This window comes from Marmota marmota, unplaced genomic scaffold, assembly GCF_001458135.2.
Source record: "Marmota marmota marmota unplaced genomic scaffold, marMar, whole genome shotgun sequence".
In the NCBI taxonomy this organism is placed as follows: domain Eukaryota; kingdom Metazoa; phylum Chordata; class Mammalia; order Rodentia; family Sciuridae; genus Marmota; species Marmota marmota.
In genome coordinates, this window is record NW_025999891.1 from 5,794,230 (window position 1) to 5,809,421 (window position 15,192).

At 33.6% G+C, this 15,192-nt stretch overlaps 1 protein-coding gene across 9 annotated transcripts in view; it reads left to right on the top strand.

The window, feature by feature from the left end:
• The window catches only part of Nf1 (neurofibromin 1), a 245,823-nt gene that overhangs the window by 197,518 nt on the left and 33,113 nt on the right, over window positions 1-15,192 (top strand). For all 9 annotated transcript variants that reach the window (XM_048794474.1, XM_048794490.1, XM_048794485.1 and 6 more), the window contains 10 exons: window positions 1,365-1,797; window positions 2,374-2,714; window positions 5,494-5,696; window positions 9,892-10,085; window positions 11,060-11,200; window positions 11,351-11,630; window positions 12,297-12,511; window positions 12,754-12,815; window positions 12,960-13,074; window positions 13,602-13,703. In XM_048794474.1, the coding sequence (XP_048650431.1) occupies window positions 1,365-1,797; window positions 2,374-2,714; window positions 5,494-5,696; window positions 9,892-10,085; window positions 11,060-11,200; window positions 11,351-11,630; window positions 12,297-12,511; window positions 12,754-12,815; window positions 12,960-13,074; window positions 13,602-13,703 (2,086 nt within the window). The remainder of the gene's footprint in view (window positions 1-1,364; window positions 1,798-2,373; window positions 2,715-5,493; window positions 5,697-9,891; window positions 10,086-11,059; window positions 11,201-11,350; window positions 11,631-12,296; window positions 12,512-12,753; window positions 12,816-12,959; window positions 13,075-13,601; window positions 13,704-15,192) is intronic.

Here is a 15,192-nt window from a genome sequence, read left to right on the forward strand (position 1 = left end):
ATGAACTTCATTTTTTCTGCAAATGTTGCTGCCTCTTTCATGATCTCTTAGTTTCTGTTCTTGATAGTTACTTGCTTTGTAATCTCAGAGGGTTGATAAACAGAAAGTACTTTTAGTTCGTGTTCTTTGTTTCAGTCCTAATCAGACTTCAGTCCTAATCAGACTTTCTTCATATTCTTAAATTGATTTCTTCTTTGCTATTTTTACTGTCACCATAGTATTTTAGGTCCTTATTAGCCATATCTATGTTATTATAATATCCTTTTTGCTAATCCCAACTCCTTCATATGTCTTATATTTAACTCTTTGGTTATATCATTCCTTTCTTAATTAAAAAAAAAAGTTAAATAAGTCCCTAATTTTAAATAGTGATTCAGAAATGTTTGTGCATATAAAGATCAGAGGATTGTTTAAAAATAAGAAAAATGCCACCCCCCCATATGTTAATATTTAGCAGGCCTGGGCCTTTTTATCAAGCATCCCAATTGATTTTGATGGCAGAAGTCCACATAGCTAACTAATACCATTAGCCCTAAGGTAAAATAGGTTGTTAGGATTTGAAAATTCGGTACCATGTTCTTCAGGGCTTTTTCTCCACACTACTCATATTAATTAGTATTCTTTTGGTTTAAAGCAACATATGACATTTATGGCTTAATCAAAAATTAATATTTATTCGTTCACACAGCTGAAGAATCCGGGGATAAATTTGACTTCATGAGATACTTTATCTGGGACTCTAATGATATGGCCAAGGCCCCAGTTTCTCTTACTTCTCAGCTAATTCTCTTCAGTTTTTAGACAGACTTTTTCCTTTATATCCTGACATATGAGCTAGCAGCTCCCAGAAGTACATGTTTTAGAAAAAGTTCTCAAAACCCAACATTATAAGCTATTCACTTAACTAGACTTCTGGCCTGGTAGAACTGATTTTGACTCGTGTGTTCATTGCTGGACCAATGTCTGGTTGAGATGGGATAAATGGATTGGATAAAGCATACCACATTTCATTCCAGACCTCCAGGTGGGTGATTCCTACCCAAACTGTTTACCTGAGAAATTTGGTAGGCTTAGAAGCAACGAACCAGTGACTACTGTCTTCCTCCTTTCTTGACTAATGGGCAAAACGTATTGTTCAAAATATTTGAATTGGAAATTTGTCTCTTCTGTTTTACTTTAGCCTTATTTCTCCATGTCTGAAGAACAACTGACTTAAAACATAGGTCTAGACTTTGAATAATGGTTTTTTACTACTGTTCTCTCTAGAAAACTAATCCAGAATAGAGAGAGTAGAGATTAGTTGTGTCTTTATATATTTATTCAAAAGTTTAATAATCTTTGTCCTCTTTTATCATCTTTCTTAGGTTCAAAACTGGTCAAATCAATGGTGATTTGCTGATATACCACGTCTTGCTGACTTTGAAGCCATATTATGCAAAGCCATATGAAATTGTAGTGGACCTTACCCATACTGGGCCAAGCAATCGCTTTAAAACAGACTTTCTCTCGAAGTGGTTTGTTGTTTTTCCTGGCTTTGCTTATGATAACGTCTCTGCAGTCTATATCTATAACTGCAACTCCTGGGTCAGAGAATACACCAAGTATCATGAGCGGTTGCTGACTGGCCTCAAAGGTAGCAAAAGACTCATTTTCATAGACTGTCCTGGGAAACTGGCTGAACACATAGAGCATGAACAACAAAAACTACCTGCTGCCACATTGGCTTTGGAAGAGGACCTCAAGGTATTCCATAATGCTCTCAAACTAGCTCACAAAGATACCAAAGTTTCTATTAAGGTAAGTTTAATTCTGTGATTGTGATTGATTCATTGCCTTTCTTGCCTAATCAGACTATATCCTGGCCAAATTTCCTCATAGTTGTACATCAGATGTCAAATAAATCCAGATGTAGGAAGACCAAGATTTCTCTCTCTATAGAGGTTCTGCAGAAGACAAGAGAGGTGTAAGTCTAGATTGGGTTGGAGGCAGAAGAGTGCTGTAGGATGGGTAGTTTGCTATCTGTCAATCAAATGGTAGGAATGTGTAGAGAATGGAAATCACCTAGTGGGATTTCTTCTGATTAGTACATAATTTTTGCAGAGCAAAGAGCATGAACCTTCAGGTTTAAATCAGCACATGTGTATAGGATTCTCAACTTTTTTTTTTAAGCCAAATTAATTTTTTTCTAATGTTTTCATTTTCTTTTGAGAGTATTTATCACAATAATTAATGTATTTGAATATATACTGTAGTAATTCCTCCGTAAATGAAAAATATGGTGAGTGGGTAGTGGTTGGTTTTTGGAGCCTCTTGGAATCCTTTATAATGGAATTTAATTCTTTTCCACTTTATTGCCTTACCACCACTTTCCAGGTTGGTTCTACTGCTGTTCAAGTAACCTCAGCAGAGAGAACAAAAGTTCTAGGGCAATCAGTCTTTCTAAATGATATCTATTATGCCTCGGAAATTGAAGAAATCTGCCTAGTGGATGAGAACCAGTTCACCTTAACCATTGCAAACCAGGGCACACCTCTCACCTTCATGCACCAGGAGTGCGAAGCCATTGTTCAATCTATCATTCATATCCGGACCCGCTGGGAGCTGTCACAGCCTGACTCCATCCCCCAGCACACCAAGATTCGACCAAAAGATGTCCCTGGAACGCTGCTCAATATCGCATTACTTAATTTAGGCAGTTCAGACCCTAGTTTACGGTAAGTTTGTTTAAATATTCACTTCAGCTTTATTCAGGGTTTATTACTTTTAAAATGAGACCACTTAATAAGCCTTTAAGATATCTTCTTTCTTAATGCTGTAAATTGGAAGGTATGCTGTGTTGGTTAACCAGTGTGACCTCATCAAGATCTGGGGTATTCACATGAAATGCGGAATTCTGAATAGGGGTGATTCATTCTAAACCAGTTTATTCTCTTTCTCCAGGAAACTTTCCTCTAAAACAGAAAACATAGCAGATTTTTTTTTTAAAGAAATTGTCCCTTTATTAAAAAGTTAACTCCTCAATTAAGTGTCTTCTTCTAAGTTTTTCCTGTATTTAAAAGCATATCACTATTAAGTTTCTTAATTGTCAACTCATATTATCATTGTTTGACAAAGGAAGTCCCAATGTTCAGTAACTCAAAGAAAAACATTATTGCATACTTTCTGCCTATGTCATTTTAGTAGGATTCTTACATGGCATCTAAGCACAGTATGATGGATTCTGTTCAGGCTTGTTAATTTGAATGTGGAAAAAGTATGGCCTGTGTAGTCAGTAGATTTTGGTTTGAATGTAGATCTGCTACTTTCTAGCTGTGTATGATTTGAGGCAAGGTATTAAGGTTCTCTGAGCTCTAATTTTCCTCACCTGTAAAATAGAGGTAGCAGTGCCTTTCTTAAGTATCCACAGAAGTTGAATAACTAGTATGTGTGGTAATATAGTATGACACCTAGCAAATAGTTTATCCTTAGAAAATAGTATTTTTCTCCTCCCTGTCTTTTTCCTCCCTGCCAAGGTTTCTGTGTACCCCTTCTTTTTTATCTTCCCTTTCCTTTCTTAGCATAATTTATTGTCTCAAGTACCACGGCACTGTCAGGATTTTTACAGATGGAAGTTGAAAAAAATCCTGAAAATATGAAATCCAAAATGCTCCCAAATCTGAATCTTTTTGAATGCCATGTCCCTCACTCATAACATTTCATATTTCAGAGCATTTTAGATTTCAACTTTTCTAATTTGAGATGTTCACCTGGTAAAGTCCGTGCAAATATTCCAAAATCCAGAAAATTGAAATCTGAAAACACTCTGGTCCTAAGCATCTTGTTTTTGTTTTGTTTGTTCAGATTAGTTATACATGACAGTAGAATGTGTTTTGACACATCATACATAAATGGAGTATAACTTCTCATTCTTCTGGTTGTACATGATGTAGAGTTACGCCAATTGTGTAATCATATATGCACATAGGGTAATAATGTCCCGTTCATTCTACTATCCTTCTTACCCCCATACTCGCTTCCTTCCCTTCACTCCCCTTTGTCTAATTCCAAGTACCTCTATTCTTCCCTACCTGTGCCCCCCTTCCTAAGCAATTTGAATAGGGATACTAAAACTATAAATCCTTAGCTCCCAGAAACTCTTCCCCCAAGTTATAGCACAACCCACGTTTTATAATAGCCGTTTGGGATTCCAGATTCTCCTTTATTTAAGAGGGGAGGAAAAAACCTTGTATATAATTTCTTTGACTAGATGGGCCTCATAGGGTCCATGAACTCCCAGAAATCACACAAAATTTTATGTATGCCTAACTTCATTATCTCAGAGGGGTCTCTGCCACCTACCTCCAGATTGAGGAAGCCCAATTTTTTATAGCTTTTAAACAATAAAAACTAGTATCAAAATAGTATAACTTAGAAACCTTTGAAGTTAGTAAAAGATACATAAACTTAGAAATAATAACATTAATGTTTTCAATTTTAGGAAAATGAAACTATAAATCTGTCATTAATTTCTAATTCAAAATTATTTATTGAAGAATACTGACAATCTTCTAACAATTACTAGCTTGCATGAACATGTACTCTTTTCTAGTGAAATAGAGCAAGTTGACAGCTTTTGCTTTTTGCTGAAGACTGTCATCCCAGAAAACAAGCTGTTTAGGCAAACTTAAATTTCCATGACTTTTTTTCCTCTGTATGGTTGTTGCATAAATATATCAGCATGATAAAAATTCAGAGGTAAGGAAAACCTAAAATTTCCTTTGCTGAATGAAGGAGAAAAATTCTAATTTTAAAATCGAATGAGTTTTGTAAGCTGTCTCCTAAATTGGCTCAAATTTATTTTCAGACATTTTTAAGTGTATTTTTTGTTCTAATAGAGCATGAATATTATAGTTTTTCAGGTGCAGTGGCTGTGTATGATGGAAGAGGTCATAGAAATGCAAATGGGGGGATTTATAGTTAATTTTGGTTTTGACCTCCAGTTGTGGTGTCACTTGTGTGAAGCCCATAAAGAAATTCAGCAGATACTGAATTTAAAATTTCTGACATTCTCATTTGATGAGGTTCACCTCATTTCTCTTCTTACGATTCCTGTTTTTACTGGATCTAGCAGAAGAGAGAAAACCACAATTTGTGTTTTGACTTCCCTAAAAACATAATGTATCTTCTGACTTTTTTCTTATTGATCCTTTTTAGGACCATAAACCTGTAATGTTTTATGTCCCAGTAAAATGTCTTCTAAGAAGGCAAAAATCCACTGTCTTAGAAACCTCACAGTGCTCTTCTGGTTATGTCATAAATCTCTTAAAAAAAAAAATCCCTAAATGATCAAGGGATATTTGGGTTCACCATAATGTCTTATCTCTAATTGATCATAAAATTTTAAAAATAATTGATCATGCTTCGTAATAGAATCAGAAGTTGTATATTCGAAAAATTTGTGGAATTATAAGGAAAAATAAGTTTTAAAACAACTTCATTTGTGTTTTCTCCTAGGTCAGCTGCCTATAATCTTCTGTGTGCCTTAACTTGTACCTTTAATTTAAAAATCGAGGGACAGTTACTAGAGACATCAGGTTTATGTATCCCTGCCAACAACACCCTCTTTATTGTCTCTATTAGTAAGACACTGGCAGCCAATGAGCCACACCTCACGTTAGAATTTTTGGAAGAGTGTATTTCTGGATTTAGCAAATCTAGTAAGTAATTATAATTTTCTTTAATACTAACAATAATTATTTAAAAATTCAGAGAATCCCCTTTTGTTTCAGAATTTACCAGTGAATTCTTTCACTTATTATATTTTACTCTTTTAACCTTTTCTAAATTTTTATCTATGGTACTCTGTAACTGAAAGAACTTTGAAGAAAATTCCTGATAGGACACATTAAGAAATCCACCAAGCCACTAGGCATGGTGGCACATGCCTATAATCCCAGCAGCTGAGGCAGAGGATGCAAGTTCAAAGCCAGCCTCAGCAAAAGCAAGGCACTAAGCAACTCATTGAGACCCTAAATAAAACACAAAATAGATCTAGGGATGTGGCTTAGTGGTTGAGTGTCCCGTTCAATCCCTGGGACAACCCCCCACCAAAAAAAAAAAAAAAAAAGAAAGAAAGAAAAGAAATCCACCAAGCCTGGTATAGTGGCTCTAGCTGGTAACCCCAGAGATTTGGGAAGCTAAAACAGAAGGATCAAAGTTCAAGGCAAGTGTGGGCAATTTAGTGAGACCCTGTCTCAAAATTTAAAAAATAAAAAGGTCTGGGGATGTGGCTCAGTGGTGAAGCACCCCTGGGTTAAATCCCTAGTACCACAAAAGAAAAAAAAGGAGAAAAAAAGAAATCCATCAAAATTCTGACAGTATAAATGAGGTGGTGAGATTTTTGGTATCTTACATGTCTCTGGGCCTCTTAAAAGTATTTTCTTCATTGTTTTAATTTGATGAGCTTTGACATTTTTTTTCTTAGCAGATAATTCCACATGAATAAAATATCCATGTGTCTCCTTTTTTAGAAAAAAAAAATGTGATTTTATGGACATGTATGGTTCATGGAGAACGCAGTGACACAGGTCCAGAGTTATTCCTGGTGTTGCTTTAATAAGTGTCATGAATTTGACATCCATTTCTTTTGTCTGTCCATCTTCATAACCCATAAATGTTGACCTTTCCCAGCTTAGCCTGACATTTTCTTCCCATTTATTTATTTATTTATTTAGCCTGGGAAATTTACCGCTAAGACACATCCTCACCCCTTTTTTTAGTTTGAAATGAGGTCTCACTGAGTTGCTTAAGACTTACTAAATTGCTGAGGCCGGCCTTGAACTTGTGATCCTCCTTCCTCAGCCTCCTTCACAAGTCGATGGAATTACAAGCATATGTGACCATGCCGAACTTCTTCCCTTTCTCTTTTCCTCATGATACATACAACTTTTCTTTTTTCTGTGTTTAAACACATTTCTTGACTTTATTAGGTAATTGAAAACTTTAACAATTTAATCAAGGCTAGATCACTATGTATGTTTTTTCAAGCAAGAAATGTAGGAGTAACCCTGATAAGAAAATGTATAATATTAACTAAACAGAAAAAGTATAAAGGTTTATTGATTAATATTAATATAAGAAAATATTTGAGTGAATGTACAGGCATAATGTATTCCTGTATGAACAGTTCTTCCTAGATGATTACAAATTTATTGTAGTCCCATGAAATTTGAGGAGTGAGAATGGAAATTAAACTGTAAATGATCTTAAATTCTACTTGAAGGTTTAAGAATACTATTTATGAGGCTGAGACAGGAAGATCACAAGTTTGAGGCCAGTCTGGGCAACTTAGCAAGATCCACTCTCAAAAAAAAAAAAAAAAATGTTAAAGGGCTGGGGGACGTACCTCACTAGTAGAGTGCCTCTGGGTCCAATCTCCAGTATCATTTAAAAAAAAAAAAGTATAAAAAAAATCCCTAAGAAAACATTGGGAAGAAAGACTTGATATTACAGATATCTGAACATATTATAGTGGTATAGTAATTAAAACATGAGTGTTCAAGAATCAGCACTCAGATCAGTTTTAAGAAAAGGTAATAAAGAAGCAACATAAACTAGGGGGGAAAGATTAAATTGTTTAAGAAATGAGATTGAGAAATGAGTTAAGTTGGGTCTTCTTCCATACCACAAGATGTCAAAATAAGTTCTACCTGTATTTAAGGGTTGAATATGAAAACTAGAACCATTAAAAAATGAAGAGGAAGAAGTTAATATTGAATTACTTTTTAGATGAATAAAGAACATAGGAAACAAGATGATGGAAACAAATAATGAACAAATTCAACTTCATGAAGCTTCAAAACATTTTTTTAAGTGATGATAAATATAAACCTAGAAGGGTAAATGCTAGAAAAGATTAACATTAATCATGAAGAGATTTTTATAAATAAGAAAAATGAATCAACAGTAACATACAAATCATGCTAAAGAAGAATGTTTATGTTGAGTTTATTAATAAAAGCAAAAAATGTCAATTGAAAGAATAGTGAGATAACATATTTAGCTATCATATTAGAACATATTTTTAAATTCAGTACTGATGCTCTGTAGAATATTGAACAGGGGCAGTTTTTCTAGAAAGTTTGGAAGTAATTATCAAGACCCTTAAGAGTATTCAATCCTTTTGGTCTCATAATTCCACTTTTTAAAATTTGTCCTAAGGAATTAATGTTGTTTGTCATAGATTATTTTTTAATTTATTTAGATTTTTCAACTAAAATATATCTTGTCATTAGTAAAGTGCCCAGATCTTAAGTGGAGAATTTGATGAATTTTTACATCACAGTACATCACAAAAGTAGCTTCTAGATCCAGAACATTTCCAACATCCAGAGGATCCTTTCTCACTTAATATTGCCCCTTTACCAAAAGTAAACACTGTTGTAACTTCTATTGCCATAGATTTATTTTGACTACTTTTGAACTTCATATGATATTCCTTAAAGTAAGAAAAAAAGGGGCATAGTCAAACTACAGGGAACTAATTACCTTGTTGGATCTTATGACGGAATAATATGAAGCCATTAAAAATTTTTGAGGTGGGGCTGGGATTTTTGCTCAGTAGTAGAGTACTTGCCTAGCATGTGTGAGGCCCTGGCTTCAATCCTCAGACCACATAAAGATAAACAAATAAAACAAAGGTATTGTGTACATCAACAACTAAAAAAATATATTAAAAGAATTTTTTTTGAGGGGTCAGACATGGTGACATATGCCTATAATCCCAGCTTCGTGGGAGGCTGAGGTAGAAGGATCACACGTTTGAAGTAAGCCTGGGTAATTTAGCAAGATCCTGTCTCAAAATAAAATAGAAAGGCTGAGATATAACTCAGCGGTATAGCAATACCTAGCATTTATGATGCCCTGGGTGTAATATCCAGTAACACACACACACAAGTTTTTGTTACAGAGTTTCACTTTGGAAAGATGGAAACATTCTAGAGATAGCTAGTGGTAATCATTGCACAACCATGTGAATATACTTAATATATTTTTAAGTATACTTAAAAGTGGTTAAAGTGTTAAATTTTATATTGTGTATATTTTATCACAATTTATAAAATTCTCTTTGAGACTTTTAAGTGTACAGAGGATTTTGTATCTTAGTCTATTTTTTTTTTCCCAAAAAACAAATTGAAAAATGGTTTTGGAGAATTTTTAATGATGAGTAAATCTCAGTAAAATGTATAATGAGAAAGTATTTAGGGTATACTGTATATAGAGCATGATCCTAACTTTTGGGGGGGTTATATATGTGTACACTGTCATAAGCATATATTATTTCTACAAATATTTGAAACCATGTGGAAAGATGAGGTAATGTGTTAATATATTAACACCGGTTTCATTTTTTAGTGACATTCTCCTTCTGCCGAACTTTCTATAATTCTCTACATGTCCCTTTTCCAGTGAGAATAAAACTTAAAATATTTTTAAGCTAGATGAGAAATTATTAAAATGGAGAAAATAAGATAATTTTTTAAAACTTGCCTTACCAGCTTTTAAGATTGAATTCTTCAAGGTTTATTCACTTTCTTCACCTCTTATCCTCAAAAATATATTTTCCACCAGGTGCAGTAGCACATGCCTATAATCTCAGTGACAAGTGAGACCTGGTCTCAAAATTAAAAAAAATAATAATAATAAAAGGGACTAGGGATGTAGCTCAGTAATAAAGTGCCCCTGGGTTCAATTCCCAGATAGAATCTATAGATAGATAATGATTTGCCAAATCTCTTTTCTCTGATTCTAGGTAATGATCTTTAATTCTTACCTCCCCTCTCATTCCTTCATATTAAAATAATTGTTGTAATTTTCATTGATCATCTATGATAATAGTATATGTTTTTCTAGGTATTGAATTGAAACACCTTTGTTTGGAATATATGACCCCATGGCTGTCAAATCTAGTCCGTTTCTGCAAGCATAACGATGATGCCAAACGACAAAGAGTTACTGCTATTCTTGATAAGCTAATAACTATGACCATAAATGAGAAACAGATGTATCCATCTATTCAAGCAAAAATATGGGGGAGCCTTGGACAGGTATTGAATTTACTCAAATATTTATCTAGTATCTCCTATGTGCACCTATTTTTTTGGTGCCTACTTTGTACAAAGCTGCATGCTGGACACTAGGGTATAGCTGTAGAAAATATAATTGCCTCCTTCAAAAGCATGCAGATGCCCACCCAATTCTTAATCTAGTTTGAAATTGTAAATGTCTAATGAATGTTTCAGAACCAGAAAAACACTAGTTACTTTAGCACTCTTCTCCAGGACATAACTATATAGAGTTTAACTATAGAAATATGACATCATATGCTTTAAAATGTATTCTCATTCTTGCATACCATCAATGTCAGTATTTCTTATTAATGTCATTAGGGACATCAGCTTTCATTTATAGTTTTAGCATAATAATTCTACTATTAAAATAAAGGATCTAATGTAACTTTTTTAATCTGACAAGAATTATGTATGTTATTTCTTCAAAGTAATCACTTAAGGAAGCAGTACACTTGTTTAAACATTGCTGTGAATTCTTTAAGTAATTTTATAGCACTAGAAAATTTCTCAGTACTTGACATCATTTCCTATATTTTAAAATAATTAAGTTGGCTGGGGATGTAGCTCAGTGGTTGATTGCTTGTCTAACATATTCAAGGTCCTGGGTTCAATCCCCAGTACCAATAATAATAATGATGATGACGACGACGACGACAATGATGATGATGATGTTGTTGGTTACACATATTGTCAAGGAAGAGCAGAGATACTTTACAAGTGAATGAAACTAGTACTGTATACATTATTAAATTTTGAATATTTATCTTTTACTCTCTGAAGGAACCAAGTGAATATCCTCATCCTTTCCTGACAGGACTCTAATAAATTTCTAGTATTTTAGAGGCCTTGGATAAAATAGTTTTTATGTTGATTGGGCTGTTCTTTGAATATTTTTAAATTAAAAGTTCACAATGTGGTTGAAAACAAGTTTATTTTCCCTCTTCCATTAGATTACAGATCTGCTTGATGTTGTACTGGACAGTTTCATCAAAACCAGTGCAACAGGTGGCTTGGGATCAATAAAAGCTGAAGTGATGGCAGATACTGCTGTAGCTTTAGCTTCTGGAAATGTGAAATTGGTTTCAAGCAAGGTAATCACTTTTCCTTTGCCCTCTGGATCGTGGCATTATATATCTGTTTTTTACTATCCGGAGGGCTTTTGTTTTGTTATATTAAAGTTAAACTAAAATTTTTAATAGAACTTTTAGTCCCATGTTTCTTAAAATTCTGCTTTTTTACAGGTCATTGGAAGGATGTGCAAAATAATTGACAAGACATGCTTATCTCCAACTCCTACTTTAGAACAACATCTTATGTGGGATGATATTGCTATTTTAGCCCGCTACATGCTGATGCTGTCCTTCAACAATTCCCTTGATGTGGCAGCTCATCTCCCTTACCTCTTCCATGTTGTTACTTTCTTAGTAGCCACAGGTCCATTGTCCCTCAGAGCCTCCACACATGGATTGGTTATTAATATCATTCACTCTCTGTGTACTTGTTCACAGCTTCATTTTAGTGGTAAGTTCTAGGAAGGTAATTTGTGTTCAACCTGTTCCTTTCTCCACTTTACTTCACCTAGTTGGTACAGATTTCTTATTATTTATGACAGTGTCTTAACACCAAGGTGCTAATTTAAGCCTGCAGTAATGACTTGAAATTTTATCAAAAAGAAAAATAATTTACTTCCATTCTATATCAAGTTATAATAAGGATTTTCTGTGCAAATTTGTCATGTAGACTCTTATAGTTATCACATAAGCTATAAATACTCAATGTTAAGTAGATTGTGTTACATTATTAGTACTAATTAGTGATTAAATGGAGATCTTCAATTCAGCTAGGCACATTGTTAAATGCCTGTAATCCTAGCAACTTGGGAAATTGAGGCAGGAAGATTCCAAGTTCAAGGCCAGCCTCAGCAACTTAGCAAGGCCCTAAGCAACTTAACAACAACCTGTCTCAAAATAAAAAATTAAAAGACTGGGGATGTTGCTCAGTGGAAAAGCACCTCTGGGTTCAGTCCCCCACTCAATACAAATATATAGATAGATAAATAGAGAGATAGATATTTTATATAAATGTATCTATATAATATATATACCAATACAATATATATATATATATGAAATATATATATGTATATATATCTTCAAAGTTTTTACTTGTTCCTTTTTTCTTTTACAGAAGAGACCAAGCAAGTTTTGAGACTCAGTCTAACAGAGTTCTCATTACCCAAATTTTACTTGCTGTTTGGCATTAGTAAAGTTAAGTCAGCTGCTGTCATTGCCTTCCGTTCCAGTTACCGAGACAGGTCGTTCTCTCCGGGCTCCTATGAGAGGGAGACTTTTGCTTTGACATCCTTGGAAACAGTCACAGAAGCTTTATTGGAGATCATGGAGGTATTTAAGGCAAAATGATAAGACACTAAGTTAAAATCATTTTTAAAAATCTAACATTGTACAGAAGAAATACTGATATATTCTGCTGTTTTGCACTTAATACTTGAATAAAAACACCTCCATGGAATTTGTTATTTATTGGTAACATAAAGGTCATTTATTTAATGACATGTTTATTTATTTATTGAAATGTTTCTAAAAATATTTGCATATACATATAAGGGTATATTTTTCTTTTTTAGGCATGTATGAGAGATATCCCAGCATGCAAGTGGCTGGATCAGTGGACAGAACTAGCTCAAAGGTAGGTCCCAAATTCAATATAAATTGTAAAAGTATGTGAGTTGTTGAAAAGATGGCTATTACTGCATAGTCAATGTCTTATTATTTAGTGTATTTGGGTTGAACATAAAGGTTTTTATAAACTTTTTTGATCTTTTAATTGCAGATTTGCATTCCAGTATAATCCATCCTTGCAACCGAGAGCTCTTGTAGTCTTTGGCTGTATTAGCAAACGAGTCTCTCATGGGCAGATAAAGCAGATTATCCGTATTCTTAGCAAGGTACTTCTTCCCTTCTCTCAAATATTTGTGGTTCCCAAATTGTAAAGCATATCTTCCATTATTTTTTTTCTTCCATTATTTTTAAATTTAATAAAAACTTAATTATGTTGCTTAAAACATTTAAAAGATGAATTTTATCTTCTTTATTGTAATTCTTGGAAGTGAAGAAATCTTCTCTTTTAAAGAAGCTATATCTTCAGGAGACAATAAGTAACTTGCCTCTTTTTTTAAGCATGAACCCTTAATATTTTATCAGATTTATGAAGTTTACTATTTGGTAAGACTTACAAAAATTGTATAACTTGTAATTACTATAATATTGCCTGTCTTATTAGAATATGTTATAGAAATGCTTTAAAAAACAAGAAATAATGTATATCAAACTAGCTACTAAGATCACCATTGTATTAGAAAAAATTCTCATACTTGTTGAATAAGTAAATATTCCTAACTGATTTCTGAGATTCAGTTTAGGAGTTTGTTTTATTTCAATCAAAGTAAAATAAAGAATTCTGTTTTCCTAAAAGGCACTTGAGAGTTGCTTAAAAGGACCTGATACTTACAACAGTCAAGTTCTGATAGAAGCTACAGTAATAGCACTAACCAAATTACAGCCACTTCTTAATAAGGTAATTATTGTATAGCACATTAAGTTTTTTCATTTTGGGTGTCAGTATTACATGTTGTTTACTTGTAAGGAGTTCAGAAATTAAGATGGATTAAGGGAAGGTCATAAAGAAGGTCATAGTTAAGGTGGAACATCTTGTCACAAAGTTTAGTTGTTTGAAGTTGTTACATTAAAGGAAAAATTTAAGTATGGAAAATGCATTCTCAAGTACTTGTAATTTTATATCTCATCAATCCTAAAGGACCTATTCTTAATTCTTTCATCTAATAATTATTGCATATCTACTGTGTGCCAGGTTCTGTCATAGATGCTAGAGATATACGTAGTGCCAATCAAGCCAATAAAAAAATGCCTGCCCTCATGGAGCTTGTATTCTAGGGTGAGTTTAGAGGGTCATGGAGTGGATAGATAATAAACAAAGTAAGTAAAATACTTAGTGTTAGTAAGTAGAAAATATAAAGCCAAGAGAAGTATATCTGATCATCAAAAGAGTTTGGTACTAGACTGGGAGTAGAGCTCAATGACTGAGCACTTACCTAGTATTTATAAGGTCCTGGGTTTGATCCTCACCACTGTGATTTAAAAAGGAGAGTTTAGGTGTTTTATGAAGGTAAAATTTTAAAGGAATAAAATGATACAGTTACTAATTTAGGATTGTCTGAGCTCATCTCAGCTTTGTGACCTCTGGCAGGTGATTTACATGTCTGGGCATTTTGTTTCCATATAGATAAAATGAGTAAACTAGACTAGATAATGGCATGTTATTACCTTCCAACTCTACAGTCATATAATTCTTTGAATTGAATTCCAAGGCATGCGGGTCTAGGAAGTGATTACAGAAAAATAAATACCTATTGTATCCCTGGTAGAGCTAGATGTTTTACAGATGTCTTTTTTTGTTTGTTTGTTTTTTTAAGTTGTTGATGGGCCTTCATTATTTATTTATTTATATGTGGTGCTAAGGATCGAACCCAGGGCTTCACACATGCTAGGCAAGCGCCCTAACACTGAGCCACAACCCCAACTCCTACAGATATCTTAATCTTAAATGATACAAAATGATTTTCTTATCCTCATTCATGTAAGTAAAAATGAGACTCAGAAGGCCTAAGACTGGAACCATGATTCTAATCCAAAGCTGTCTGATTTTAAGTCCATGTAGTTCCCCATAAAACACAGTGCTAAATAAGAATTACCAATAACTCAGAGAAGCAAGAGATTAATATTCTAGTAAGAGTGACACAAGTTCAAAATTAGAGATAGATAGGATTTAGTATAGGTAGAGAGAAAGAGAAGCAAGCCTTGAGCAGCAAAATATAGCAGTAGGGACTGTACAAGAATGCTAGGACATGGTGAGATGGTGGATAGACCATCCAAGTTGTTATGGAGAAATTTTGCAAGAAAATTATGAAGATTGGATAAAATTAATACAACATTCAACATTCTTCAGAAAGGAGTTTTTTTTTTTTTTTTTTTTTTTGTTTTTTTTT